Source organism: Varroa destructor, unplaced genomic scaffold (assembly GCF_002443255.2).
Source record: "Varroa destructor unplaced genomic scaffold, Vdes_3.0 BEIS01000003.1, whole genome shotgun sequence".
In the NCBI taxonomy this organism is placed as follows: Eukaryota; Metazoa; Arthropoda; class Arachnida; order Mesostigmata; family Varroidae; genus Varroa; species Varroa destructor.
Window position 1 is genome coordinate 17,296,363 of NW_019211456.1, and position 26,701 is coordinate 17,323,063.

The 26,701-nt window shown below is 41.0% G+C and overlaps 2 protein-coding genes across 3 annotated transcripts; one reads left to right on the forward strand and one right to left on the reverse strand.

The window, feature by feature from the left end:
* The first annotated feature begins 2,051 nt into the window (after window positions 1-2,051).
* LOC111247268 (uncharacterized) lies at window positions 2,052-11,091 on the forward strand. Of its 2 annotated transcripts, XM_022797979.2 has the most exons (4): window positions 2,052-4,929; window positions 6,108-6,303; window positions 7,566-7,679; window positions 7,967-11,091. In XM_022797979.2, exons 2-4 carry the CDS (start codon window positions 6,257-6,259, stop codon window positions 8,187-8,189), a joined length of 384 nt encoding a protein of 127 aa, XP_022653714.1. In that variant the 5' UTR covers window positions 2,052-4,929; window positions 6,108-6,256; the 3' UTR covers window positions 8,190-11,091. The 2 variants fall into 2 exon arrangements, with proteins under 2 accessions (XP_022653714.1, XP_086838449.1); XM_086982323.1 differs by lacking the exon at window positions 2,052-4,929 and having other exon boundaries at window positions 4,937-6,303; window positions 7,566-7,683.
* Window positions 11,092-18,169: 7,078 nt separating this feature from the next.
* Window positions 18,170-23,490, reverse strand: LOC111246445 (uncharacterized). Its single transcript, XM_022796036.2, has 2 exons — window positions 23,286-23,490; window positions 18,170-21,794 (listed from the first exon to the last, which is right to left on the reverse strand). Exons 1-2 carry the CDS (start codon window positions 23,353-23,355, stop codon window positions 20,020-20,022), a joined length of 1,845 nt encoding a protein of 614 aa, XP_022651771.1. The 5' UTR covers window positions 23,356-23,490; the 3' UTR covers window positions 18,170-20,019.
* Between the last annotated feature and the right edge of the window lie 3,211 nt (window positions 23,491-26,701).

Sequence of the window (26,701 nt, forward strand, 5' to 3'; positions counted from 1 at the left end):
TTTAGTAACGTTTTGTGACGACTCGCGCACCCAGAAATTTGTCCTTTTGTCATAGTTTTTTCCATTTGGCCGTTCTGATACAGTATACAGCGTGGCTCATTACCATGCGAACGAAGACGCCTTGTAGACAAGATAAAGCGTTTGCTCAGCTTGGACAAGTGTCACCGTTCTAACAATAGAAAAACGTTTATCAAATATAGACGTATCGTTAAAACGAAAGAAAGAGATTCAAATGGAGCTGTCAGTATTCACCGCAGCGTTTGGACGTCTCGGCCATTTCCGCACGTTGACACTCGATTGGCATTCGGATTCATGAGGTTTCCTACCATCATTTTCTTTTCTATCCGGTAATGCTACATATTCGTTTTTTTTTTTTTGATGAAAACAGTGTGCGGTTCCCAAAGCAAATATATGACTGACATGAAATACCGATTGAGTGTAGTAACTATGAGCTAAATATTCTCTTAAGGAGTCGCTTTAGGCGATTTTAGTGCTAGTAGTAATAGAACATGACGCTTTGATTGAAACTATTACGCTTTATATTGCGCATGCTTGGAAAAGCTAAGAAAAAACTGTATGGCTACAAAAAAAGGGTACAACGTTTGAGGTTGCGATACTGAAAGCATAGAGCAGTATCTCACGATTGATACAACCCTTAACGGCTCATTATGTCTGGCGGAGTAAAGATCGTTCTGAAGTTTTCTTTCTTGGCATAACTAACCGATCCACTATGTTATAATGTAATACCTTTTCATGTACGTAATACAAACCAGCCACTTCTAACTAGAAGTAGTTGTACCTAGGCGTTTTCTTTGTATTATTAGGAGAAAGCGTCAGAGGCGGGATGTTGCTATAGCGAAGATACTACTTGTATTTTAAACCAGCAAAACTCAGACGATTGGCAATATTTTTAGCAAAAACAAAATGTACGCATTTAACTTCTAGTACTCTTCAGGCTTTTCGGGAGACAAAACGATGATTTTTCCAATTCTCGAAGTCATGCAAAAATTAGTAAGTTGTTTAGATAGATTTCTTATCTAAATAATCCCTTACAACCCGACTAGATAACATTCGCTTCTTGCATTAGGTTTCGGTATTCGAAGAAGTTAATTGAGCGGTATTAATTGTAAAGTTGATTGAACCGAACTTGGATTAGAATGAATATACGTTTCTCATTATCGGATCCTTATCATACAATCAGTCGTGACATAGGCTGTAATCACTGTGCGATACAAAGATCTTTATACTTGACGTTTCCAAAACTCTCAATTGAAACGTGAATTGGATTACAAGGGACTGAAAAGTTCTAGCTGAACAGTTATCAGTGAATTATAATTCTCTTAAAGCTTTTTGAGCGTTGTGGTTGTTATCGCATATAAGTATTCCTCAGGCACGGAAAGAATCACAGAATAGCAGGCCGTAAACTGAACATTTTTTTGCATTCGTACTTAAGGTTCACTAAGCTAGGGCCTGTTATGTTGGTCATACACCCATAATTAGGGCCCCATAGAAGAACAGCCACTATCACGGTAGAAGATAATTCAAATTGCAGCACTCTAAAGTACCACATCGTTCGGACGTATTAAACGGACTGAAGTTTAACGGGTCCTTACGAGATGACAGACCCTCTCGAATATTTAGGACATTATGATTGACCTTTCGTTGTGGTTCAGCTTCGACCAGGCCATCGACTTATGTATACGAAACAGCTGGAAACTACCCTAGATCATTTGCCTTCATCAAATTCACTCAAAAACAAATGGTTCTTGGCACGCTTGTATTAACATGCCATTGGAGTTATAGCTTTGCAGAGAAGCGAAACCAGCCCTCTACCTGTGTGGCTAAATATAAAAGCTTGCTTTAACTACCATCAGACATCGTTATCTGTCAACGATATTCAGCATTGTCTCTGCAAATCGTAACGGGAGAAGCTGCAAGCGTCGCCGTTCTTGCGCTGCCTGTCCTTGGGGGCGTCCAAGGCTCCACGGAAGAGGGCGAACGTGGGAGCACTCGAGAAGACTTATCACACCATGGTAAGAAGAGAACGCTCGATGAAGCGTCACTTGTCGACAGAACCTCAACGAATAAAATGCCCCATGGACCGAAACACTGATTAGTACTGAGTCATGCAAATGCACTTGATGGTTGGCTGCAATCGAAACAAAGAGGTAAAGACAACGATTGGATGCTGAGACCGATCGATCTAATCATCTAAACAAAACACACAAAGCACTTTGTAGCCATTCTACTAGTGTCACATATTCGTGTAAAATAGTCGCTATGATCTACCTGACAAGGGTAAATGATCTAAACGTTCCTGGAAAAGGTACATAACTTGCGAAATCAATGGACGACAATAGCTCGGAAGCAGGCAAGGTGGTGCGATGCAGCGTCAAGCTACAATTCATTCTCGGGTTCGGAGATTTCATGGGATACCTAAGTTCTGAGTATGTGTGTAGGTAGGTAGAGACTATTGTAAGGCTGCAGCTCATCTTTTGGGCCGATTCCTGAGTTGTTTATCGTCCTTAAATTCAGAAAGTCTGCCAGGGCTACATTGTAGGTTCCGGACACCGTTTCCCAACTTGATAAACCGTTATTGAGCAGTCCTTTTAGCGTATACAGAGCAAATGTCCCGAACTGTTTCGGCGGGTTTTTGGCCAAGACGGATTAAATAATACGAGATGCACTGAATGAATAAGAAATGCGTTGAAAGTGCATTTTTTTCCACCTGAAGCTTCCTGTTTCGAGGAGCTCTTCCATATTGAGGTCGAATTCATATGAGATATCATTACAGCATTGATAGAACAAGATGAGCACGAATGCCCGACTAGACGTAAACAACAAGTAAAGCGAAGTTTGTTGTGTGTCAGACCTTTTTCGAAGCTAAGATTTGAATTGAAAGCAGGTAAGCAAAATATGACAAAAATTAGTAAATACCACATAGATCAACTACTATATGCTACGCAATTGTTTGAAGAAAAAAAAACGTACACGCTTTACTTAGCCTTTCCCTGGCATAGATCGTCTGCAATAGCACGTTATTTTAAATCATAGCATCACCAGCAGATAATCGACAGAACAATCTCTGGATACCGAGAAAAAATAACTACATATTGAAATGGAAAATTTAGCCGATATCATTATTTTCATTGTGAAGTTCTTAGTTCGTGCGTACTACCCTACTTTTTAAATACAAGGTAAACTTTGAATTTTAGGTGCAATGCAGTCAGCCAGCTACGGGGGAAGCAAATGTCTATTCTCCATTAAGAAAAAACCTCACATTTCCCAGTGTATTTATACACCTGGCAGAAGAACATGCGTTGCACACATGTTCCGTCAATGAAAAATCGCAATACGTCCAAACAGGAACTTTAACAGTTAGTTTAACAGCAACGAATTAGTCAACTTTAACAGTGTAAGACCCGCAGCCACCAAGTTTTCCAGTCGACCTGTTGATTGACAACATTCAACAGTATAGGTTGTTTCGATCTTCTGCGGATATCTTTTGGTTTAAATCTTTTTCATCGGTAACTTAGAAAATAAAATTAAGCTCAAAGGCTTTAAGGATGGCAAGGTACATTTAAACGTTGTTTATGTACGCCTATTTGCAGGTGAGGCGCGTAACCCGCCAGTATGTTTCCGCTGCAGGTACATGTTCTGTTTAGATTGGGGTCGTTGCTTTTCATGAATTCAAGTAACTTGCAGATATGGGATCTGGGCCACATCAAAAGGTTTTCATTAAAAAAAACAATTAGTTAGCTTGCTTTTCATTACTTGTCTACAATGCGATAAAGTCTTTTGGCTGTGCTTCTTTTGTAATTCTTCGAAGGGTACTCTTAAATTAAAGCTAGACCTAACTGTATGGGTTATGACACGGGTTAGACAACTGGTTAAGCTGGTTGACTAGCAAATGCCCAAGTCGATCATAAGGTTGCATATCCATAAAATCACATTATATCTCTAGTTCACTGTTTGGATTCAAGGAATTATGTATTGCCAAATGAAAAGATGCTTCGTCGCAATGAAGGGCCGACTGGGTCAATATTTGCATTAAATTGACCGCTTGATAATTAACCACTAAATAACAACCATAGCAAATAAACCAGGAAGTGGAATTACGCGCAGTATGTCGTCTAGGCAGATGTCAAGTTAATTTCCAGAGCCAGCGAAATCTTATCTTTTTCTCTTTCTATTCTCGAAAAATTTCCAGTGCAGGGCAACTGACGTATACTAACACGTCAGAAGTCGCCCTATTACATTCCCATAAAATAATTGATTTAGTATTAGGTAAACATTATCTTCTATATTATTTGCCATGCAGTAAATCAAAGGTTGAATCTAACATAATTGGAGTTTCTATTGCTCACTGCACTCTATTTCGGAGCCACGCTAAATTATTAAATTCTGCATCATATCTAACGAATTTATTGGTTAGATATGGTGCAGAATTAGAGTTTACTGTGGCCTTTTGAGTAATCACTGATGATATTCTTCACTAGCTAACGTGTAGATTTTGATCAGAGTATATAGTTCTAAGCCGATGTTGAAACGGCCGGATGAAACAATATCTCATAGTTGTTTAACAAGAGACTTCGAGCGGCAATGACAAATATCGCTTACAAGAACAGATCGACACAAGAAACATTTTTGGTCGGTAAAACGACCACGAACAGATAATAATAATAATAAAAACATGATCTTCCTTTTAAAGCTCGTACAAATGGTTCGGAAAACGACACACCTATTCGATTCTAACACGGCTTGACCTTTTCCGTGTGACGTCTTCCAGACGCAAGTAATGCTCACCAAAAGTCGTACCTCCCAATGATAGCGGTAGTGCAAAATGCAATCAGTCGACAGGTTTCGTTCATTTACGGCGAATTACCGCAAGAGACTGAATGAACTGTCGGAGCCGCTTGCAGATCAAAGGTAATCCGGTAGCGGCTATGTTGATCATAGCTAGTATGCAGACAGGGTCACCTGTTCTAAGGAGAAGTCGATGGCAAAATAACGATATATAACTTGTTGTCCTTCGACGTTCGAAAGGTTAGGGTGAGGAACAAGCGAGACCAAATAAGAGAAGGATCGCTTAAAATTATATTTGTCAAATCCTTGGAGCAAGGAAGATCGCTCGTTGATTACGGTAGGTGCAGCTTAAAATCTTATGTAGGTTACTTCAACGAAACGGAACCAATTAGTTGATGAATTAGCTGATTGATGTACGCGTTTCGTGACAAGTAGAGAGATGGTTTTTAAAAATGTATTATGTGCGCTAATACAAACCAGCTATTCTTGACACAGCCATTTACGCTGTGCAAGGTGTACATATTTGTCACAGTATAAAAACACATTGATGCGTTTGAGAATATTGACGATCGCCGATCTTATGCGTAGCATGACTTGACCATGTTCGATATTAGTATTCGCAGAGCTCCTGACCGCGACGTCGAAGGACTTATAACCTGCAACAGCTTTTTAGGGAAACTCTTCTATTTCCTATGAATCCAAACCGAAACCACTGCTCACTCAACAATTGGCCTACTCGGCCATAAACGTCCTTTTTTTTTTATCATCGATAGTAAACGGTTTAGCTAAATAAAATTAGCTTATTTAATAACTGGCTAGTTAATTGGACGCATCGATTGATAAAATGATCGTCCGAAAACGACTAGCTTGGCAAAATATTTGCTGCAACACGACCGACCGAGGTTTCTTGCGAAACTTTATCACTATGAATTTAGGAATGATCAGTCAGAGACAAAATTGCTATATTACTACCATAAGCATAGTTAGTGAAACATTGCGAAGTGCGTGTGAAACCCTTCGGACAATTTTAAGGCAAAGGAGCCGGCCGCTTTCATCGTAATCCCCTACGGCACACATTTCCCTTTCTGTATCCAGCCGTCAATTTCGAAAGCTCGACGAGGCAAACGCAGCGTCATAAATTCTGGTTTTGGTAGTCTCGATGCTTTGCTTTGTGGCCGGACATTTGCACACCGAAGTGATACAATACACCATAAATAACGATATCGCCTTGGAAAAGTTCAAACAGACTGCAGATTTCTGATCAAACTTTGCACACATTCGTTCTCGCTTCGCGATGAAAGCTGTTTCAGGTCTTAACCAGCAGCCATACGAGAAGTGTTATCAGGAACATGTCCGCCTTACGGAGCGCAATTCTACTAGGATCCCAGTCGAACGTTATCGATACAAAGGCGGAACGCCTGGTTCCAACAAATACAAATGCTAAGCCAATATGCACCTGCGGCCTTTGCAGACCTGTCGGCCACAAAGTCGCTGGATGTAAGTATCTTCATGGGGAGTGAACTAATTTTTGGCTTAATTGAGGAACGTGTCAACGAAAATATGGAAAGTTCTATTTCTAAAGCGTATATCTGTCTATAATATTAGAATTTAGGACGAATTTATTTGAATCGATACGCGAGAAAACCCTAGACATTGACGGAAAGTGATCAAAAGGATGGTTTTGCTGGTAGGCTACACGCATTATAAATTTGTCTCCGACGGTTCGTACTATAATATAGCGTCTGCATGTAGGTGTGTGGTATTTTCTTTCGCCTATTCTATCGAAGTCTTTTTGGGACAAGTAGATATTTCGTCAGAATGGATTTGCTAGCTTGGCCCAGCTTTGTTGAATATGACTACGTCAATGCTTTAATGCATAAGTTTCAATATTCGTTTCTTTGATATAGTTTATCGTCTACGTTTAGGCTTAAGGGCGTCGGTAGCGGGCCTGCGGAAATATTGATCTTTTAATAAGGCCTGTACAGAGTGGCGAATTTATCAAAATCCTTACCAGTCCTTAAATCAGCTAATACCAAATATCTGAAACTTAGCCGTACTTATGTAAAGGCAACAACCGGCACTAAAGCAACCAACACTCGCCCGTAAAATACCATTATTGCTTAACATGCGCATTTGCATATTCCGCATAAAGAAAATTTAGATCCATTGACATTATCATTCTGCCACATGTTATCCCGATAAGATGCGCTGGCTAGCCTTTTGCTTAATTTATTAGTGACATAGAGACCCGCATGCCTAATCAATATATAAACCGGACACGCTATAAAAAGGAGTTTTCCATCTCCTGCTTATGATCATCCTCCCTCAAATGACCGTCCCCTTTGCTGCTACTGCTCGTGCTGTTGTTGTCACTCGAATATGGTACCACAGAGCTGTACATATGGTTGTAGTCGCCAACAACTCCCAAGTGTCCAATGAAGGTTACGATAGAGTACAGGTGAAGCTGTCTCAACACCTGGTCATACGCACCGGCTCTATAAACATTGGGCATCATTATCGCTGGTAGCTCTTCCTGTGTTCCAGCATCTCGCCCGTTGAAACAAAGCCCCCCTAGTGGCAACGTTATTCGTATCCTCCTCTCGAGTTTCCCCGAACTTACTCGTGTCCCTCTAGCATTTCTATTGTAGTTATTCTCGACGACTGCTTTTCACCCCAGGGGATCGAAACAAAGCGCAACGTACGCTTGACCCCAATTCGATTTGGTCACCATTGTAAGCTCCTTTTCGTCCTTCTGCTAGGCAAGTAAACTGCTTACGCCAGCCTCATCCAATCTATCCAGCACCTGCAACTCACCCCCTCAACGATACGCAAGTATCATCCCAAAGGCACAGCATACTACAAAAGTTACTACAGTATGTACGTAGTGTTAGATGTACTGCTAACGAAACTTCAACTTGCTTCAATCGAGTAACTGAATGACGCAGTCATAACGGAAAACTGCTAAGTGATCACTTTATACTTTCCTGTTTCGAACAAAAAAGGACATAGAAGCAGTTAATTTGAACAGCCTTTTCTATTGTATTCGATTGGCGTATTTTACTGTCTTATCTGGATTTCGAACGTTGACTCTTGGCTTTTGTCCAAATTTTTCCCATTGTAATGATTCCGAATCCATTGAAATATCTATTGTATTTTCAAGGGACAACGTTCCGGACAGAGACCCATTCACGGCATTTGAAAATGAGTGGATGAGTGCTGGCTTCCTCGAAACTGCTACAGAGGCAAACTTTCTATCGTCCTATCGGCTTCATTATCAGAGGTTTCTCCCTATGTTCAAGAGCCACCCAGTCATTTTGTCACTGCGTATTTACTGCTTGGTGAGGTCGAGTGCATTTCGCTGTCAAGGCACCAATAATTGCTGATATCGCCCGGAAATGGAAAGCTCACATTCAAAATGATCATACTGCCTGCAGACAGAAGGTCCTCTGGAACCGTTGTTTATACTATCGAATATAGCAGCTGGTGATATCCAGAGCTGATGATGTTAAACTAGTGTAGGTTTTTATAAATCATAGAGTAATATCCGACTTATGTAGTGTTTGACGCTGAAACTAATCGAATGTATGTACGCTGATTGGTTTCTTCGGGGACAGCTAAGGTAGCCATTTATCTATTCTATACAAAGATATTCGTATTTGACAAGCGATGAAATTTTAGTTTTTCACTGCATTAGTGAGCCATCAGTAATTTTCGAAAACCCATTTATAACACATTGAATATTTATTCCGCCGATATAAACGTTTATCTTTTTATCTGTACCGGGGTTGATGTGGAGTTTGTACAGTTTAGTTACAACAGCCGCGATACCCTGACGTAGATACTCGCAGTTACATCCTGCCGTTTACGTCTCTATCTACTTATCGCGATAACTGCTTGCCGCCCTTCCGGTGGATCCCCGCACGGATCATACGAGATACACCTATCTTGTATTCTTCAAGGCTCTATGCCTAATTCTCTTTGACTATGTTGCATGTATTCAGACTTACGGCGGAATTCGACTGCAGATAGTTTGTGGTATGCTGTTGCCTTATCTTTCGTTGTTTGAGTTGCGACCATTGCACACTATGTTTCAGCATTATTTACGACTCCTATCTCAGCCAAATAGTCAGCGACAGTCAACACTCTGTAACAACTTTTCTGCTTCCCTGCAGACTCCTATCTCGTCTATGACAGTTTCGTATCTAGCGCTTTTCATGTACTAATCCTAGAGGTAGATAAGTCCTACAACTTTATGCCCGATAATGCTATGTTCAAAAGTATGATATAATATCAACTAGGTCGGATACTCAAATTTGAACAAAGTGTAATCTAGCGTTTCTCGCAGTTGTTTCTGCAGTTGAATACCGTTTTTTCTTTCCCGCTACGCCAGGAATATTCCTTATCAAACTTTACTATCTGATATAACTATCAAAATGCACCGGTATTAAGTTTTTCTACGATTATGTCATGTAGAATAAACTGTCGTTCACGTAGGGGAGTGGGCAGTTTTATAGTTCCGTCATTAAAAATACGCTATAGGTAGCGATTTCTCTTCTATGCGATAGTCTACTTTCATCAGTTGCTGAGTCTGAATAATCAAACTGACATCGTCAAAGTAACGATAATATGGTTTAGTCAACGTAAAACGTACATAAGTAGTGAAAATAATTGCCATTTATCCTTGTTTACTATGGCATGAAGCTAAATTCGTCTACTACAAACGCTACCAGCTCGTTTATTTTACAGCTATAAATTGTATTTGTTTCGAGATTTTTATCCTTCCGGGAGATTTTTATCCTTCCGGAGACCCAAGTACTATTTGTTCAGTAGAATTTTATAGTAATTTTTGATTACGTTTATTGTTTCTTGAATAGTTAAATTAATGAAAGAACTGGTTTTGAGGTGAAAAAATTACATTTTAATTTCAACATGCGTGCATTTTGTTATACTGCCTGATGAAATGGCTGAAGGAAATCGGTTTTCAACATACTCATTTGTCCATATGTTTCTACATGGTGCTTACATATACGCTTCTGAAATGAAATGGCCCGTCGTACTAAGTATTTTCATGGGCGCTTAGTCTTTATGCGTATGAACGGCTCAACAATGTGCAACCAATCCTCAGCTACTTCAGCCTTAGGTTCGTGCATGTCCCGTTGTCTTCTCACTCATGTTGTCTCGTGCGTCTCCCTCCCCTATGTTGCGGTATGTACCCTAACTTACTCCGCGTGCGAGGTACTACTAATGTTGTGATCAAGGAAAATAGTATTATGGTAATAATACCCCCTGTCCATGACCGGATTAGACGCAAACAGTCAAATGTGCAAATACGGCCACCCCGAGACATAAGCGACCTAGCCTAGTTCCTCACCGTTGTCGTCACCATCGTTCCTCGTGCAGCAAGCGCAGTAGTGGTGCTTGTTTTGATCCCTCTGCGGCTCACTTACGCATTCGAGTTGTTGCCTAATTCCTATCTACTGCTACTACCTGTGTACACTACAGAGCGTTGGGAAACTGCGGCCGGCAAAATTTCTTATCTTATTGCCCAAGGCGACCGTAAGAAAGAACCAGTAACAGAAGGGGGCAAATGGGGATCTCTCTCCGTTCACCTTTGTTGTGCTTCTTCGGCAGGAGGAGGAGGAAGGAGCGAAAGAGGACGAGCACCGTTGAGTTTTAATCCATGTGCAGTGGCCAGCACAGGAGGCCGGGCTAGACTTCCAACAGGCGGGACAAGGCATGCTTTTGATGGGTGCCGTCGTTTACGCCGTCGTCCTTCCCCGTCCCCTTCACCTCTGTTCTTGTGCTCAAGAAAGCGTGACGCAGGCAGCAGTTTTCCCGTGGGTCGTCGGATCCTATTATCCAATTATACGGAGAGGATGGCCACCTTCATACACGAGAGAGGACGAGTCTTGCCCATTGACGAAACCAGCTTTTACCTAGAACAGAGTCAAGGGAAGATTATACGGCACGCTATAAGACCACAAACACAAACATCACCCATCGAGGCAGCAAAAAAGAGGACAGAAACACGAAAAGAGGGTCAATGCATTAGATCGGTGGGGAGAAACGAAAAGATGGAGTGCAAAGCCGGTGAGGGAAGAGGGTTTCCAAGATGAGGGCTCCTTTAGAGGAGCAGGCAGACATTTACCACCTGCTACTGAGAAACCGAGCCATCATATATGATGAGATTGAGTTTTATGTTATATATATATATATATCTATCTATCTCATCATATACAATGGCTCTGTTTTAAGATGCACGTCATGCGTAATATATATATATATATATATTACGCATGACGTTCGTCTTATTGTCGAATTAGTAGCGCGAAATTAGAAAAATGCTGTACGCATAGTATAACAATTATGCAAAATGTATATTCTTCATTATATATAGCTTACAAGGTATGTCAGGTACCTTTGTCGCGTCAGAATTCGACAGCCTGTCACTTACAATGTACAAAAAATAACGGTTGTCTGTCGCATGCTACGTTGCGTGGTACTGAGCCAATCTGCATTTCCTTTAATAAATAAAAAAATGCATTATTTAGAATCAGCTTCTAAGAGCCATTTAGCTCTCCTTGTAACAGCCTCCGCTTTTGCCAGATACCAGTATAAACACGACGTATTATTTCCGTTACGGCCGCAACCAATTTCGCATCATCTATTAATACTTCTGCATATAATCTATAATAATAGGCAAATGTACAGCTGTCGTAGTGTATCAAGTCCTTTTTCATAATGTATTCATTTTTAAGCAGTACATTTTTAACTTTTTCTTTACTGGAGAAAGCATTATATATAGAAAGAATTTTGAAGCTGGACTCGAATTCCCTGAAGCACTTTCAGGCGATGTTCATAGACGGGATCGCTCTATTGTCATGACAGTCTCTGAATGCTTTTACGACCCACTGGATGAAAAAAAGCTGGAAGAATAAGAAAAATTGGCACTCGTCTACTATAATTTTTATACTTTAGAGATAATCCGCAAGGTCGCTAATGTCACGACGCGACCTACATTTCACATTGTACCATGTAGAAAGCGCCGTCGGTCGACGAAACCGTTTTTCTTTGAGTCAACCTTCAAATGCGTTCGCGTTCCTATCCACTTAGATTTATTTCGTATGCTAGAAGCGTATCGCACCCACTTGAAGTTTTTGCGGCCACAAATTCCGTGCTTAAGCCCTCGGAAGTAAATCCAGTAACTAGCTTTAGCTTAGTAAAACGGTATCGTTCAAAGCGTTCTATGTATCTTCAGTGTGATACCGGTTAATGCAAAACTGGTGCATGGTATTCGAAACGCAAGTTCTCACAATTGTACACGGCATATACAGAAATGTACGATAAGAATATGCTAGCACTTTACTATTGTGATCCTAATGGTACATTAATTTCATGGAATACCAGGTTCTTGTTCTAACAAATATCGTTTCTATTGTAAAAAAAGTACGCAAAATGATTAAAAAAAGACGTATGTATGCAGTTACTCAGTCTTGGATACCGTTTTCGCAAACTATGTAGATTATCTCAAAAAAATTATCTCCTCAAAAAAACACAGGCTTTTGGTGAGACTGGGTAATGGAGAAAAGCTTGCGAGAACTAACACTTAACTCATCGGTATACAGAAGCCTAGTCTTCAACCGAACATCGTCCTAGATTACCTTTATTTTCCCTTTTTTATATTTCGAATTGCATGAAGGTTTTGCGAAACACGCTAACTGTATTTTGTTACCACGATCTTTTTTGTGTATCGCTTTCATATCTTCAACCTGAACTAGCCCTTACGACCATTTGAAGTGTTCTTCAGGTTGGAACGAGGTCAGTCCTCGAGAGGATAGATTTTCCATAGAGACAAAGGACGCCTTCGCTAGCAACACCAGTTCTCTAAGCTTCAGCATAAACCTTTAGCACTATCAAGGTTCAGAGCATGAAAAGCAACGAGGAGATTAGGTAATTCCAATAGAATCTATTTCAAAATAATCATATCTTCGTCAGTCCCTTAGACAGATGTTGTACTCTTTCCGTTTATAGTTTGAGCACCGACAGAAAAGGCGGCACAACTCATTGTTGCCTAGCTATTGCGACATGAAGTTCCGACATTCGCGCCGTTGCATAATACTTTCATATCGACGTAAAACTATGTTCTTCGTGTCCCTCACTTTTGATGACTCCTTTACTCGCCATTTTTGAGATCATAATCTCATTATACGTCCTTGCATAAATGTATTCAAAGAAATATCCAAACTTCAAATAGAAATACTCGAGAAATATGATGTACGCGAAAAAGAACTTTAACTAAACGATCCAGGTACAGTAAATTTAAGGCACGTTAAGGGCCAAATCAAATAGAGTATGACAAAGCCTCGTTGGTGCACTGCAGCGATACACAACTAATACAAGGCTTTAAAAGGTTATAAATCTTAAAGCAAGTTTTTAAAGTAATGTCTTTGTTTTTACGCTTTTTTTTCGTATACCATTTAAGAGCCCTTTCTCCTGCATTAGCCTGTTGTATAATGTTTTTATTTTGTAACACAATTTTATTTTGGGTTTAGCCTCTAAAGATGATTGTTCCTGGGAAAAAAAACATACGTTTCTGAGTTCTACTTTACTTTGCCTTTTCCTTAGGTCAAAAAGGTAAAAAGGATATATATGTCGTGTTCAGTACGAGAGTGTGTCGTGATAACTGCTTAAAGGAAGTTTGTTAAGCTCGATAGCGGCACTTTTGTCCTGAAGGATGCATTCCGCCTTGGTCGACTTTTGAAGGCCTTCATCGACTTGCGTTACGGATATCCAATAATCGTTGAATAACTTGAAGCTAGGGGATTGTATTTAAGACAAGCTGAAGGGCGCCAAAGAATACAGTTTCTTATTATCTCGCCCGATACTGCGCAACACACAAATACAGTGACAGATCACTGTTGTGGATGAAAAGAAGTGATGTTCCTACGCTACGGTCTCTTCCGATCGCTAACAAATAAGATTTGCCGTACATGTGACGATGAATACAATCTCAAAAACATGCTGGACGAACTCGTCAACATCAGACCAGAAAATTTTCGGCTAAACGGGATGGAAGTACGTTGTAGGAATGATGACATATTCACAATAAATGAATTCGACTGTGACGCCACGTTTTTTTGTTCTGACCACCCAATTAGATAAACAAAAATTATCCTGTCAAAATATTTCAGCCGCTTACTTATAGGTAAATTAGAGGTAACAAAAGAATTATTAAACAAATGCAAATCGTGAATGGTTATACAGCTCCGTAAAATAATAGTACGTGTGAGGACATCGTTACGTTAAATCATACGCCCTCAACGTCTACCATAAGTCATATTGACCACATATGATTTCCTATAAATTCAATACTTCAAAATTTATAGTTGCATACGTAGGTTATGACGTCAACTCAGTTATCCGTATTTTCCGGTGTATGATGATTCCAGACCATGCTTTTTGCATCCTTCGTCTCCACCTTTTGATCTACTGCCGTGAGCTGATGATTTAGGTCGACACCTGGCTAAGGGGCTCCGTTTTGACTCCATATATGAATGAGAAAGCAAGCTAGTCATTAACTAATTCTATGGTGTGTAAGGTACAGCAAGCAAATCAATTTGAATTCAGGTTATAGTGTAGAATGGTTAGAGCACTATTCGAAGCATCTCTAGATAGCTTGACGATGTCGTGTGTCTCTAGGCGTAGAATTGTGTAAAGATTTTCTAAAGCGGTCGTGAGCCACCGAAAAACGAGTAGCTAATAAATAACAGATCTCTACATGGCATTTTTATTTTTTCTAAATTGATCCAGTTTATTAGGGTAGTACCTGTATAGCACGCAGCATGATACAGCTGTTAAGCGACCCGGGGGCATGGCTTCCAGGTCTGCCATGTGTGATTTGTCCTTGGAATTGTTGGCTGTATCTTCGTCTAGAAGGAAGCTGTAACGGCTCTAGCTGACACGTCAATGGAAACAAACCGCATACCTTGCTAAGCGAGCAAAGTGAGTACTCCAGGGTCTAATTTGTGGAGTTTCTGGTCAAACTAGGACTGTGTTTCACTTTGCAGAAGGTGTCTTGGCACTTGATATAGGAGCTGGAGGTAAAAATTTGACTGGGTTAGTCTAGAAGAGCTTCCGTGACTTTACCTACAGATACATTAGGTTCACTACAAAGGCATTTTGACTGGTCCTGTTGAAACGCCCAAGTCATCTTCTGATTTAGCGCCAACAAGGCTTAATACGCACAATACGTGACATGAAAAGGCCTTAGCTAACATGATTCTCCTTAGTAATCGGAAATCAAAAATATCGCTTGTTGAGGTTTTTAATCGACGAGTTAACATTTGACAGTTCGCAGCTTAATAATTTCGCAGTAAACATCATGTCGATATTTCTAGAGGGATGCAAAAGTACGTTTTTACAGTAAATGTCTTATGATATCACTTGGCTTGGTCTACCTAGCCAGCATTGTTCCTGATTGTTCTTACTTTACCAAAGCATATCTATAGCGATCCGGAGTGTTTCTATATTCGCTGAACCGTCGAAGCGGTTTTGCAATGTTTTTGAGATGCATAGCTAGTGCTGAAACGACGTAGCATGCGATGACCAGACCATAAGCCTTGTAGTATTGGCTTTTTTTTATTCGTATTGTTTGTAGCGTTACTGGACGCAAGAAAATCGCTCTAGCCGAAGGTGACTACGATTAGTACTACCTTCTATTTTCACTATGGAAAACGTTTACCATTAGGGGTTCGCTCACTAATGATTGATGTCCGCGAAGTGAATCCGCTTAGACGAGAATGGTGTCGTTCACTTGAAGGCTCAAATCAGCTTCTTTTTCGTTCGCCGCTTTAAATATAGACCATTTAAAGAAGAAGGCGATGCACACATCACTAATCCAACTTATCCAATATGACTCTGAAATCCCTATCTAATATTTTAGATTCTTCCTACCAGAAACAGATCCTGCACTATTAATGCTAATGTCTGTCTAGTCGTTGTTGCAAGGCCATTCTGCCTCGGCAACCTCTTGTAATCTATTACAAAGAAAAACAATTATTAAAGTATAACTTATTGTCTCAAGTATGGAATTGCTGATTTCGCCGCATTCGACGATCTAAGTATTAAGTTTAATGAAGCTCAGAAATCGTGCTACCAAGATGTACAAATATCCAGTAAGATCCTTTTTTGCATATCTGTAGAATGAGCCGCTTTTCCATATATAACCAATGCATATACGTTGTTAATTACGAGTTATATCAAAAACGTCCAAAGGGGGTAATGATAAGGGATGCTGGTGCTTCTATAGTGTTTATAGTGTTCTCATACACACATACTTGTATGCCTATTCGTCTACGGAACGCTCCCGAATAACGGCGCCTATGGTTCTTCAGATGAATGAAATATTTGTCAAATAATAATAACCGTAGAATAAGGTACCATATGTATGCCCACTGTGTTAAGGACAGAAACATGTGGTAGTACTATAAAAGCGAGTACAGTTGCAATTAGGATGTAGAAACGCACTTTTTCATTGAAATTTCCTCTGATCATCTGCATACATATACACAAATAACTCGTTTCTGCACACCTATTCATGATTTAGTTGTTGCAGCATGAGTGGCTCAGTTTCAGCAGTAACGGACTCTCACAGCTCGGTTCGCGATCTAAAACCGCAGGAAGTTCACTCCATAGTTTGGTCTGGAAACAGTTGGCCCGTATAGCTTTAAACCGAAATTGTTGGAAATCGGGTGATTAACCTCTTCGCAGCTTTATGCCTCATTTATTTTAATATGGAGTTTAACTTAATCCCATATTGATCGTAAGATGGTTCTAAATACAGAACAAAAGAATTATTTGACGCGATGTTACGCATATGTTTAGACCAATTGGCCAAAAATGATGGTGCAGCTCGTCCATTGAGTATATATGATTACAATCATTGTTCCCAGATAGGATTGAACGAAGAGCACGGAATATCTTTGGTTTTAAATAAAAGCGCCACGGAGATCCATAAGTCGCGGTGGTGCCGCGACGTATGGATCTCCGTGGACAAAACCATTCGGATTATCTAGTAGTATCTGGATAACATATATTCGTTATTCAGTTATGTTAACTTATTAAGATCGCCTTCTATTCGTTTCATTTCTTATTTATTATGCTCCATATTTAAAACAACATTCTGTATAGCCGCAAATATTCCGCTGCGTAAACGATAAAAATAGGTGTGAAACTATTTAATAACACCGAGGCGGCGCCTACACAAATTACGATCTGAGTCACGCAGGTATTTTCAAGACCGACAAGGCTAAACAAGCAAGCTCTTATGATAGACGAAATGAAAGCACGCGACGATTTGTGTTTTGTAATTACGATTGTCTTTTGACCATATTGGTGCACGTTTAAGGTAACGGACTGCACGCTTCACGAGTCTACAACATCTTACGTTTAAAAATAACTTGATTTATCAATCTACTCATTTGTATACTTAATTCAAACATGAACAGTAAAGGAAGTACTATTACAAAGCTCAACAAGCATTTCAGATCAAATAAGCATGAGCATTTCCTCTTAAGAAGATCCAGCCCTGATCATAGATTTTCATTTTAGAGCAGTCGACAAATAATGAAAAGTTATAACTTGTTAAAGCTAGACACATGTTACATTACGCTTATTTTAAAGTATAAGGTAACATTGTTGTAAATTGTTCCTATCTCATATCTTATAAAATGATGGACACTTAACGACACCTATGCGAAACACTAAAGAAAAAGTTTTTGCTTTTTCATTTGGTACTTTTTAATTATTTAATTTAATTAGTCTGTGAAGGATAAAAACATAAATTCGTCTTATCCAAATTGATATTTTTCTAGAAGTAACCGATTATTCAAATAAGTACGGTTAAGTATAACATACACATGCACGCAAACGCACGAAATTGACATTAATGAAAAAATAATATAATTGTTTTCAGTGAAAATAAGTAACTGTTTGTTAGGGGTGAAGATTGCCATAATCTTAGAAACTGGAAGATTGAACGAAGATTCATCTTACAGCTTCCCTGGAAACTAGCAAAAGCAACAGGCTCACTAAGCTAATCCGATCACCATAATCGTTATGCCTAGCGGTGTTGAGCAGTGCTGAACTACCTGGCGCTATGGCTTAAATCTGTATTTGATCGTAACAGAAGCTAATACAGACAAAAATATATGAAAACCATATACGAACTCCTTTCGTATCCTTCAAATAACCGGTCGCTACTTCCAACATTTGTGATGATATAACCAAACAGTTCAGCTAAAAGTGTGACTGGTTCACCACTTCTAAGATCCTTGCTAGATACTAAATTGAAGACTAAGGTAAATTGTATTTATGTACCACTCAAATTTGTATCAATGTTTCGTATATTCAAGTGGAGACTGAGTAAAACCCAAAGGGTGCATAGTCTTAGCATTGCGCGGATACTTCAGCTTCTCTAGCAATAATGATAAGTTTTTGATTTAATACGCCCATTTAAACGCAAGAAAATCCAGCATAACTGGTTCGAGATACTGCTCTTTCCTTTTGCTCTATTTTCTTGGAATTGATTTTAGACAAAAGTCTGAACTCATCACCTCCGATGAGAAGGCTTAACACCCCAAGCGATATACCTGCGGATACAATTATGTATTCACGAGCAGACCTATTCATATTGGAGCAACCTGAAGAACATCAGTGTGTAATAACGTATCATACATCGTCAAATTAAATGATAATGGCGTACTTCTTTGAAACATCTTCTTTCTTTTTAAGTGAAGATAAGACCCTGTAATCCAAGCACATGAGTCCTTGTGCACTTCGGCTGCTTTACAATTATTAATTCATTCGTTCATTATCCTATACTTATTTATCAGCAACCGCCGCAGCCGCCGCGGCTGCTGCTCTAGTCGAATTAGTTATTCCCGTACCCACCCCAGCGGCTGCTTTAGTCGAACCAGCTGCTGCTGCCACTGCTGCGGCGACATTAGCTGCTGCTGCTGTTGCCGAACCAGCTGATATTATAGTCGGTCGAGCTGTTGCTGTAGTGGAACCAGCTTCGACTGCGGCCGAATCAGCTGCCGCTGTCAAACCAGCTGGCGCTGGCAAACCAGCTGCCGTTTGCAGACCAGCTGCTCTTGGCAAACCAGTTGTTGTTACCAATCCAGCTTCTGTTGGCAATCCAACTGCCGCTCTCAAACCAGTTGTTGTTGCCAACCCAGCTTCTGTTGGCAAACCAGCTGCCGCTGGCAAACTAGTTGCAGTTGCCAATCCAGCTTCTGTTAGCAAACCAGTTATTGTGGCCAACCCAGCTTCTGTTAGCAAACCAGCTTCTGCTGGCGAACCAGCCGTTGTTGCCAACCCAGCTTCTGTTGGCAAACCGGTTGCCGCTAGCAAACCAGTTGTTGTTGCCAATCCAGCTCCTGTTGGCAAACCAGCTTCCACTGGCGAACCAGCTGTTACTGTCAACCCAGCTTCTGTTGGCGAACCAGCTTTCGCTGGCGAACCAGCTGATGTTGCCAACCCAGCTTCTGTTGGCAAACTAGCTTTCGCTGGCGAACCAGCTTTCGCTGGCGAACCAGCTTTCGCTGGCGAACCAGCTGATGTTGCCAACCCAGCTTCTGTTGGCAAATCAGCTGCCGCTAGCAAACCAGCCGTTGTTGCCAATCCAGCTGCTGCTGGCGAACCAGCTGCCGCTGGCAAACCAGCCGTTGTTGCCAATCCGGCTGCTGCTGGCGAACCAGCTGCCACCGGCAAGCCAGCTGTTGTTGCCAACAAAGCTTCTGTTGGCAAACCAGCTGTTGTTGTCAGCCCAGCTGCTGTTAGCAAACCAGCTGCCGCTGGCAAATCAGCTGTTGTTGCCAATCCAGCGCTGCTGGCGAACCAGCTGCCACTGGCAAGCCAGCTGTTGTTGCCAACCCAGCTGCTGCTGGCGAACCAGCTGTTGTTGTCAACCCAGCTGCTGTTAGCAAACCAGCTCCCGCTGAAAAATCAGCTGTTGTTGCCAATCCAGCTGCTGCTGGCGAACCAGCTGCCGCTGGCAAACCAGCCGTTGTTGCCAATCCAGCTGCTGCTGGCGAACCAGCTGTTGTTGCCAATCCAGCTGCTGCTGGCGAACCAGCTGCCGCTGGCAAACCAGCGTTGTTGCCAATCCAGCTGCTGCTGGCGAACCAGCTGTTGTTGTCAACCCAGCTGCTGTTAGCAAGCCGCTCCGGCTGAAAAATCAGCTGTTGTTGCCAGTCCAGCTGCTGCTGGCGTACCACCTGCCGCTGGCAAACCAGCCGTTGTTGCCAATCCAGCTGCTGCTGGCGAACCAGCTGTTGTTGCCAACCCAACCTCTGTTAGCAAACCAGCTGCTCCTGGCAAACCAGTTGTTGCCAATCCAGCTTCTGTTGGCAAACCAGCTGTTGTTGCCAACCCAGCTGCCGCTGGTAAACCAGCTGTTGTTGCCAACCCGAATTCTGTTAGCAAACCAGCTGTTGTTGCTAATCCAGCTGCTGCTGGCGACCCAGCTGTTGTTACTAACCCTGCTGCTGTTGGTAAACTAGCTGCTGCTGGCAAACCAGCTGCTGTTGCCAACCCAGCTTCGATTGGTAAACCAGCTGCTGCTGGCAAACCAGCTATTGTTGCCAATCCAGCTGCTGCTGGCAAACCAGCTGTTGTTGCCAACCCAGCTTCTCTTGGCAAATCAACTGTTGTTGTCAATCCAGCTGCTGTTGGTAAACTAGCTGCTACTGGCGAACCAGCTGTTGTTGCCAATCCAGCTGCTGCTGGCGAACTAGCTGCTGTTGTTGTTGAACCAGTTGCTGTTGTTGCTGAACCAGCTATTGTTGTCAACCCAGCTGCTGCTAGCGAACCAGCTGCTGCTGTTGTTGCACCAGTTGCTGTTGTTGCCAACCCAGCTGCTGTTAGCAAACCAGCTCCCGCTGAAAAATCAGCTGTTGTTGCCAATCCAGCTGCTGCTGGCGAATCAGCTGCCGCTGGCAAACCAGCTGTTGCCGCCAACCCAGCTGCTATTGGCGAACCAGCTGCCGCTGGCAAACCAGCTGTTGGTACCAACCCAGCTGCTGCTGGCAAACCAGTTGTTGTTGCCAATCCAGCTTCTGTTGGCAAACCAGCTGCCACTGGCAAACCAGCCGTTGTTACCAGTCCAGCTGCTGCTGGTGAACCAGCTGCTGTTGTTGTTGAACCAGTTGCTGCTGTTGTTGAACCAGTTGCTGTTGTTGTTGAACCAGCTGCTGCTGTTGCTGAGCCAGCTACTGCTGTAGTCAATTGAGCTGTTTCTGTAGTCATCCCAGCCGTTGCTATAGTGGAACCAACTTCTACTTCGGCCGACTCAGCTGCTGTTGTTGCTGGACCAAGTGCTGTTGTTGCTGAAGCAGCTGCTGTTGTTGTTGCTGAACCTGTTGCTTTTGTCGCTGAACCAGCTGCTATTATTGATGAACCAGCTGCTGTTGTTGCTGAGCCAGCTGTTGCTGTAGTCAGTTGAGTTCTTTCTGTAGTCATCCCAGCCGTTGCTGTAGTGGAACCAACTTCTACTGCGGCCGAATCAGCTGCTGCCGGTGAGCCAGCTGCTGTTGTTGCTGAGCCAGTTACTGCTGTAGTCGAATGAGCCATTGCTCGAATCAAATCAGTTGCTGCTATAGTCAAACCAACTGCGCCTGTAGTCAAATCAACCGATGCTGTACTTGAATTAGCTACAGGTTTAATAGCATCAACAGCTTTAGTGGGCGCTCCTCGAGCCGCAGTTACCGTGAAAGTTGAAAACCTTCCCGTAGCAATAGTCGCTGATGGAAATAGGGTTGTTGGAACCCTCGACGAACTAGCGACGCAGCGACCATTCTGTAGCCTGAAGCCGTCCTTACAGATGCATGCTGGCCGGCAAATAAACAGACACTTCCTGCAGGGGCCTGGTAGACTTGCACATTTGACTAAGCGCTGGTTTGCTCCACATCGAACAGCTCTGCCAAATACTACGGAGTTTGATGGATTGTTTGGGACATGGCAGCGACAACAGACACGAAAAAAAGATTATTAGCGGTAATTAATGACAATAAAAGAGAGACAAAAAATATAGACCTCGGTGCTCAAACTTAAAGGTACAGAAATACAGATTATCGGTATAGCTTCAAATTTTCGAAAAAACGACAAACCGTTTAAGAGACAGTTTGGGGGTATCGGGGAGCAATACTCGTTGAAAAAACCTGATATTTTGACTGAGCACAATCGTGCCCTACTGTTAATATTTTGTTTTTATTCCAGTTATGGATAAAGGAAACGTAGTTAAAGATAAGTGTAAATTGCCTAAATTGTCCAAAAGTATTTAAGCAAAGGCATGCAATGTCAGTTTTTAGTGTACTAGACTAATTAAACGGCATTGTACAAAAATATCTACTGAGCTGTGTTTTATTGCCCCTAAGAAGCGTTTAGATAAAGCGTTTATCAAATACATATATATATATATATATATATATGTCGGCGAAAAATGCTACGGGTACAGTGGCTTTCGCCGCACTTAAAAATTAAAAAACTCTCACAATGGGAGTGCACTAAAAAGAACGATAGCTAAAAAAGAATAAGATTGTATGTACAACTTTGTGTTGGATTACTGGCGTCAAATGCACTCTGTTAAAGAATTACAGTCCTCTGCATTTCAACGTTCGTCACAATGGCTGTCTCTGTGAACAAAGATTTGACGATAATTATGTAAGAGTTCAAAAAATGTTGGCCTTTAATTTTTCCGAAGGGACTGCACGTCACACAGCTGTAGAGGCGGGTATTATGCCAAGGAGAAACGCGCGTTTCGAAGCGTACACCTCATTGTACCGTTCAGATATGTAAGGCATTAATATAATACACACCTATATTCGCCATGCATATGTATGTACGTGTGTGCATGAATCGAATTAACTTACGCGTACTTTTCAAAAATATCGGCTTAACTTTTCATCCACGTTTAAATAGAGCTTCCGGGATCGCATCTTTTTTAGATTTTTTTTTCTATAATCACAAATAGAAGCGAGTTCACCCTAGTACTAGCGTTTATATATATATATGTGAGAAGAATTTTTAGTAGTAAAGGTTGTTCTCAATCGTGCAGCAGACTATAAAAACTATGTGTTGTTTTTTGGAGCACACACAGAAATAAAAACTTCAGCTAACTTGCTACCAAATAGACACTATGTATGAGCGATTAAATTAAATAGAAACACACAGAAGAATTCGTCGATACTGTTGACAGGATATGCAATATCCAGACAAAAAGACAGCGAAAAATCCAGATAGTAGAACGCAACTATAGTGTCAATGATCATGGCCATGAACAATTGCAGATACTATATACAATCAAGTTTATATTCAGACAAGTATGGGTCGACACAAAATGCTGTTTAAGGATACCAGCCCTGTACCCAGATTCACTCATCCAACTTATGAAGTAAGTCAATCCAGATGTATCTACTTACAGGATATTAATTTGGGATTAGCGTACTCCAGGAAGAAAACTAGCGTGACGAAAATTGCAAGCCGCATCATGGAAGGCACGGTAAGTCAATCGCTAGGACGAGTCTCTTCCCACGTACTAGCGTCGTTCTGTATATGCCGTCCGTGAAAGATCGAAGCCGACTGACCAATGCCTGTCTACTTTGCTCTTAAGTATTTACCTAAAGTCATACAGGTATAGTCGGCCTCAATATTTAACTAGTGACGTTAATATTAAGTTTACCCATTCCATGCTATGCAGTCTCAGCAAAACAACACGAAACGTCCTTACTTGTTAGATTCAATTTCACTTTGGAAGGTTTCCTCGCGAATAATTTCTCGCGGGCCCAATTCACCCTAGTCTAGCCCAGTCTGGCTGTAGATGATTACATTAGATTGAAGGGAGTTGCCATGACGCCTTGTTGTTGATTAACGCAGAATAACAGGCGATAAAGTAGGGTTACGAGTCAAAAAACCTATTACGTGGAATTAATTACAAGAAGTGAAATGTATTTTTGGCTCGGATTAGGAACCCAGCGGGGTACACGATCCTTAGTGGAATAGGCGGCCAATTATTATAGCTTAAGAACCCTAACAGGAGTATTCTGTTGACGCCTGCTTAGGCGCCAGGGCAGATGAAGATCGGCTAGAAAAGAGGGTGATTCAGGCAAGCAATGTTAACGGCATCTGAGTCTATTTTACGCAGCTGTGCTATGATGAATGTAGCATCTACAAACTCTTCAAAATGACGTTAACTTTCACATGTATATACAATCATAGAGTACATATACAGGACTGTCTAATGGCGCTGAACTTGGTGGCGTAACCTAGTTTAATCACTAGCTATTCGTAATTAAATGAGCTGCTAACAAAAATTCCTGCTTCGTAGCCGTAGAGGATTAAATTTTTTAATTTATGAACTTAGCTTATGGCAACGCATTTACTACAATGTTTTGATTTCATCCTTTCATCAAGGACGGGTCTAATGACAAACCGTAGCTGCTAACTCCTTATCAAACTACTCCCAATGAATGTTTTGTGTCGTATTTTAGGCTATTGAACTGATCTGGTCAACAATAATGTTATCGACGTATAGGTCGCCTGACTGTCTGACTCACAAGGAATAACTTGTATCTTGCAAGAAACTTGGGAGCGTGCCCAAAAACGTGCAATACACTCGAGAACGTCCAGTTTGTTTGGATGAAACAGCATGTTGCAACTTCGCGGAACGAAAGCAGCTAAATGGACTTGACAGCTAGATGTTTAATGAAATCTGAACACTCCGGCACACACAGCAGTCTGGTAGAAACTAACTTAAAGTACAGTATATATATTGCGAGGAACGAGGTTAAGATATTTCTTAATAGAAAAAAAAACTTACGAGATCTTATTCTTTCTCTGCAGATTTTGCAGAGATTCGTTTGCAGTTTAATCATATGCCCCTGTTGTTGTTCGATTAATGATACGTTTGCGCGCAAGAAGTATTATACGCATGAAAGAAAAATGAAATATACAGGTATCTGTAAAAAAATTTTGGTTCGATGCTCTCTATAATAGATGCCTTAAGTCCCCTTAACATGCTGTATGCAGCACAAGGATGTGTAAAAAACCTTAAAATTTCAGCTCTTATAAATGTATTGTTTTGGTTACCCAGATTAGAAATGAAAGAGCCATTGGCTCATTTTGTCGTAACGTTGACCATAATAAAAGCTCATAAAGTCGGCAATCAATGTGAAATTAGAACTTTCGAAGCTTTGTGATATTTTCGAATGTTACTTTACTACGGCCAAGTAAGTTATAATGTCGTTGAGCACCCTAGATTGCATACATTTAAATTCTAATCACGTCCAACTTATCGTCGTAATAGCAAACGAAGTTAAACTAATTTTACGCTGGGTTTCGGATCACTCAGTATACGGTGCTCAAGACAGAAAAATAATTGTAGGATCCTGTATAACATCCACAACTATCTGCGGTAATACAGTTCCCGTTTGACAATATTGTAAACTTTCTCCATTTAGGCCAGTTACCAAGCATTGTCGTTACAGCCACAAATCTAAATAGATGTATTCGAATACATAATGCAGAATTTCATGTACGACAACTATATTGACAAAAACCAGTATATGTCGATATGGCTTGGATCGTTTCATATCTGGCTGGGGAGCCAGTTGAGCAACCGCCACAAAACAGGCGTAACTTACTAAAGAAAAAGAACTAATGAGAAAGGAAGCGTTTTTTTTTGCCAGTATAAGAGAAATCGATCCAATAAAGCTACACAAGAGCCGCCAGTAACAGAATATGACTTCCATAGTGGTGCAGCGGTAACGTGTTAGCCTACTAGGTTTAGGGCAACGTAAAGTGGTGTAAGCTTAACAGGAGGTTTAGACAACCCATACCTTCTGCTGAGATGGGACAGCCATTTTTCGTTTAAAAGAATAAATTTTTAACGTAGGTCCTGGACGTAAGGCTCGAAACTCTGTTTAGTTGAACGTTAATTGCACACTGCTCCGGTCCATGCTTTTCAGGTCGGAAAAATACACATTATAGAATTGGCATAGGCGTTTCGCTACAAAATATTGACATGTACACATAGAATTTCAGTTATGTATTCGAAGCCACCACCTTTGTCATCCCTGAAACACAAAGCCTCAAAATTGATATGAGCATTCTTTGTATATATGAAACACTAGTCCAAAGTATAGCATACTTTTCGAATTCGAACCATGTAAAAACAATAGCGCTACCTAGAAAGCTTGTTTGTAGGTACTTTTGTTCAGAGAGAGTTTGTAACTTTGTTCAGAGAATGTTACGATAATTGTTCCATAAACAACTGACAGGTACGAATGTGCTTATTAACGCAAACTCGATTCCTACGTATATATACACGGGTAGATAGTGCCCGGTCACCCAAGTACGGCTAAACATTCGACGGGAGCTATTGGTATTCTGGTTCGTGATAACAAGTGAGAACCCTCCACGCAGAGCAGTCCAAGATCGCTTTGCTGTTTTTTTGCGAATGACATTTGTTGATCTTACAATCTGACGTTTATCTTACACGGCCATTCTATTAGAACCGGCCGCTTATCGGCAAAATCACTTCAAATTCCGTGTTTTGTCGTATCGACACATCACTAAAATCAGTGCACTGACCTTTTTTGTGCAGCGTTAAAATAAAGTTCTCTGTTGTACCCTTTCAGTTAGGTCCAATGGATGGATGCCTATCTAGCGTCTACTAAAATTAAAATCATAACTTTACACAGTCGCGTCCACATACATTTTTACGGTTGAAATTAATGCACTTCGAGTACTCTAATTCCAAACTAAACAACTTGAAACTTGTATTATTATGAAATAATTCTAGATTATTTATTTTTAATATTTACTTTTGTTTTTTGAA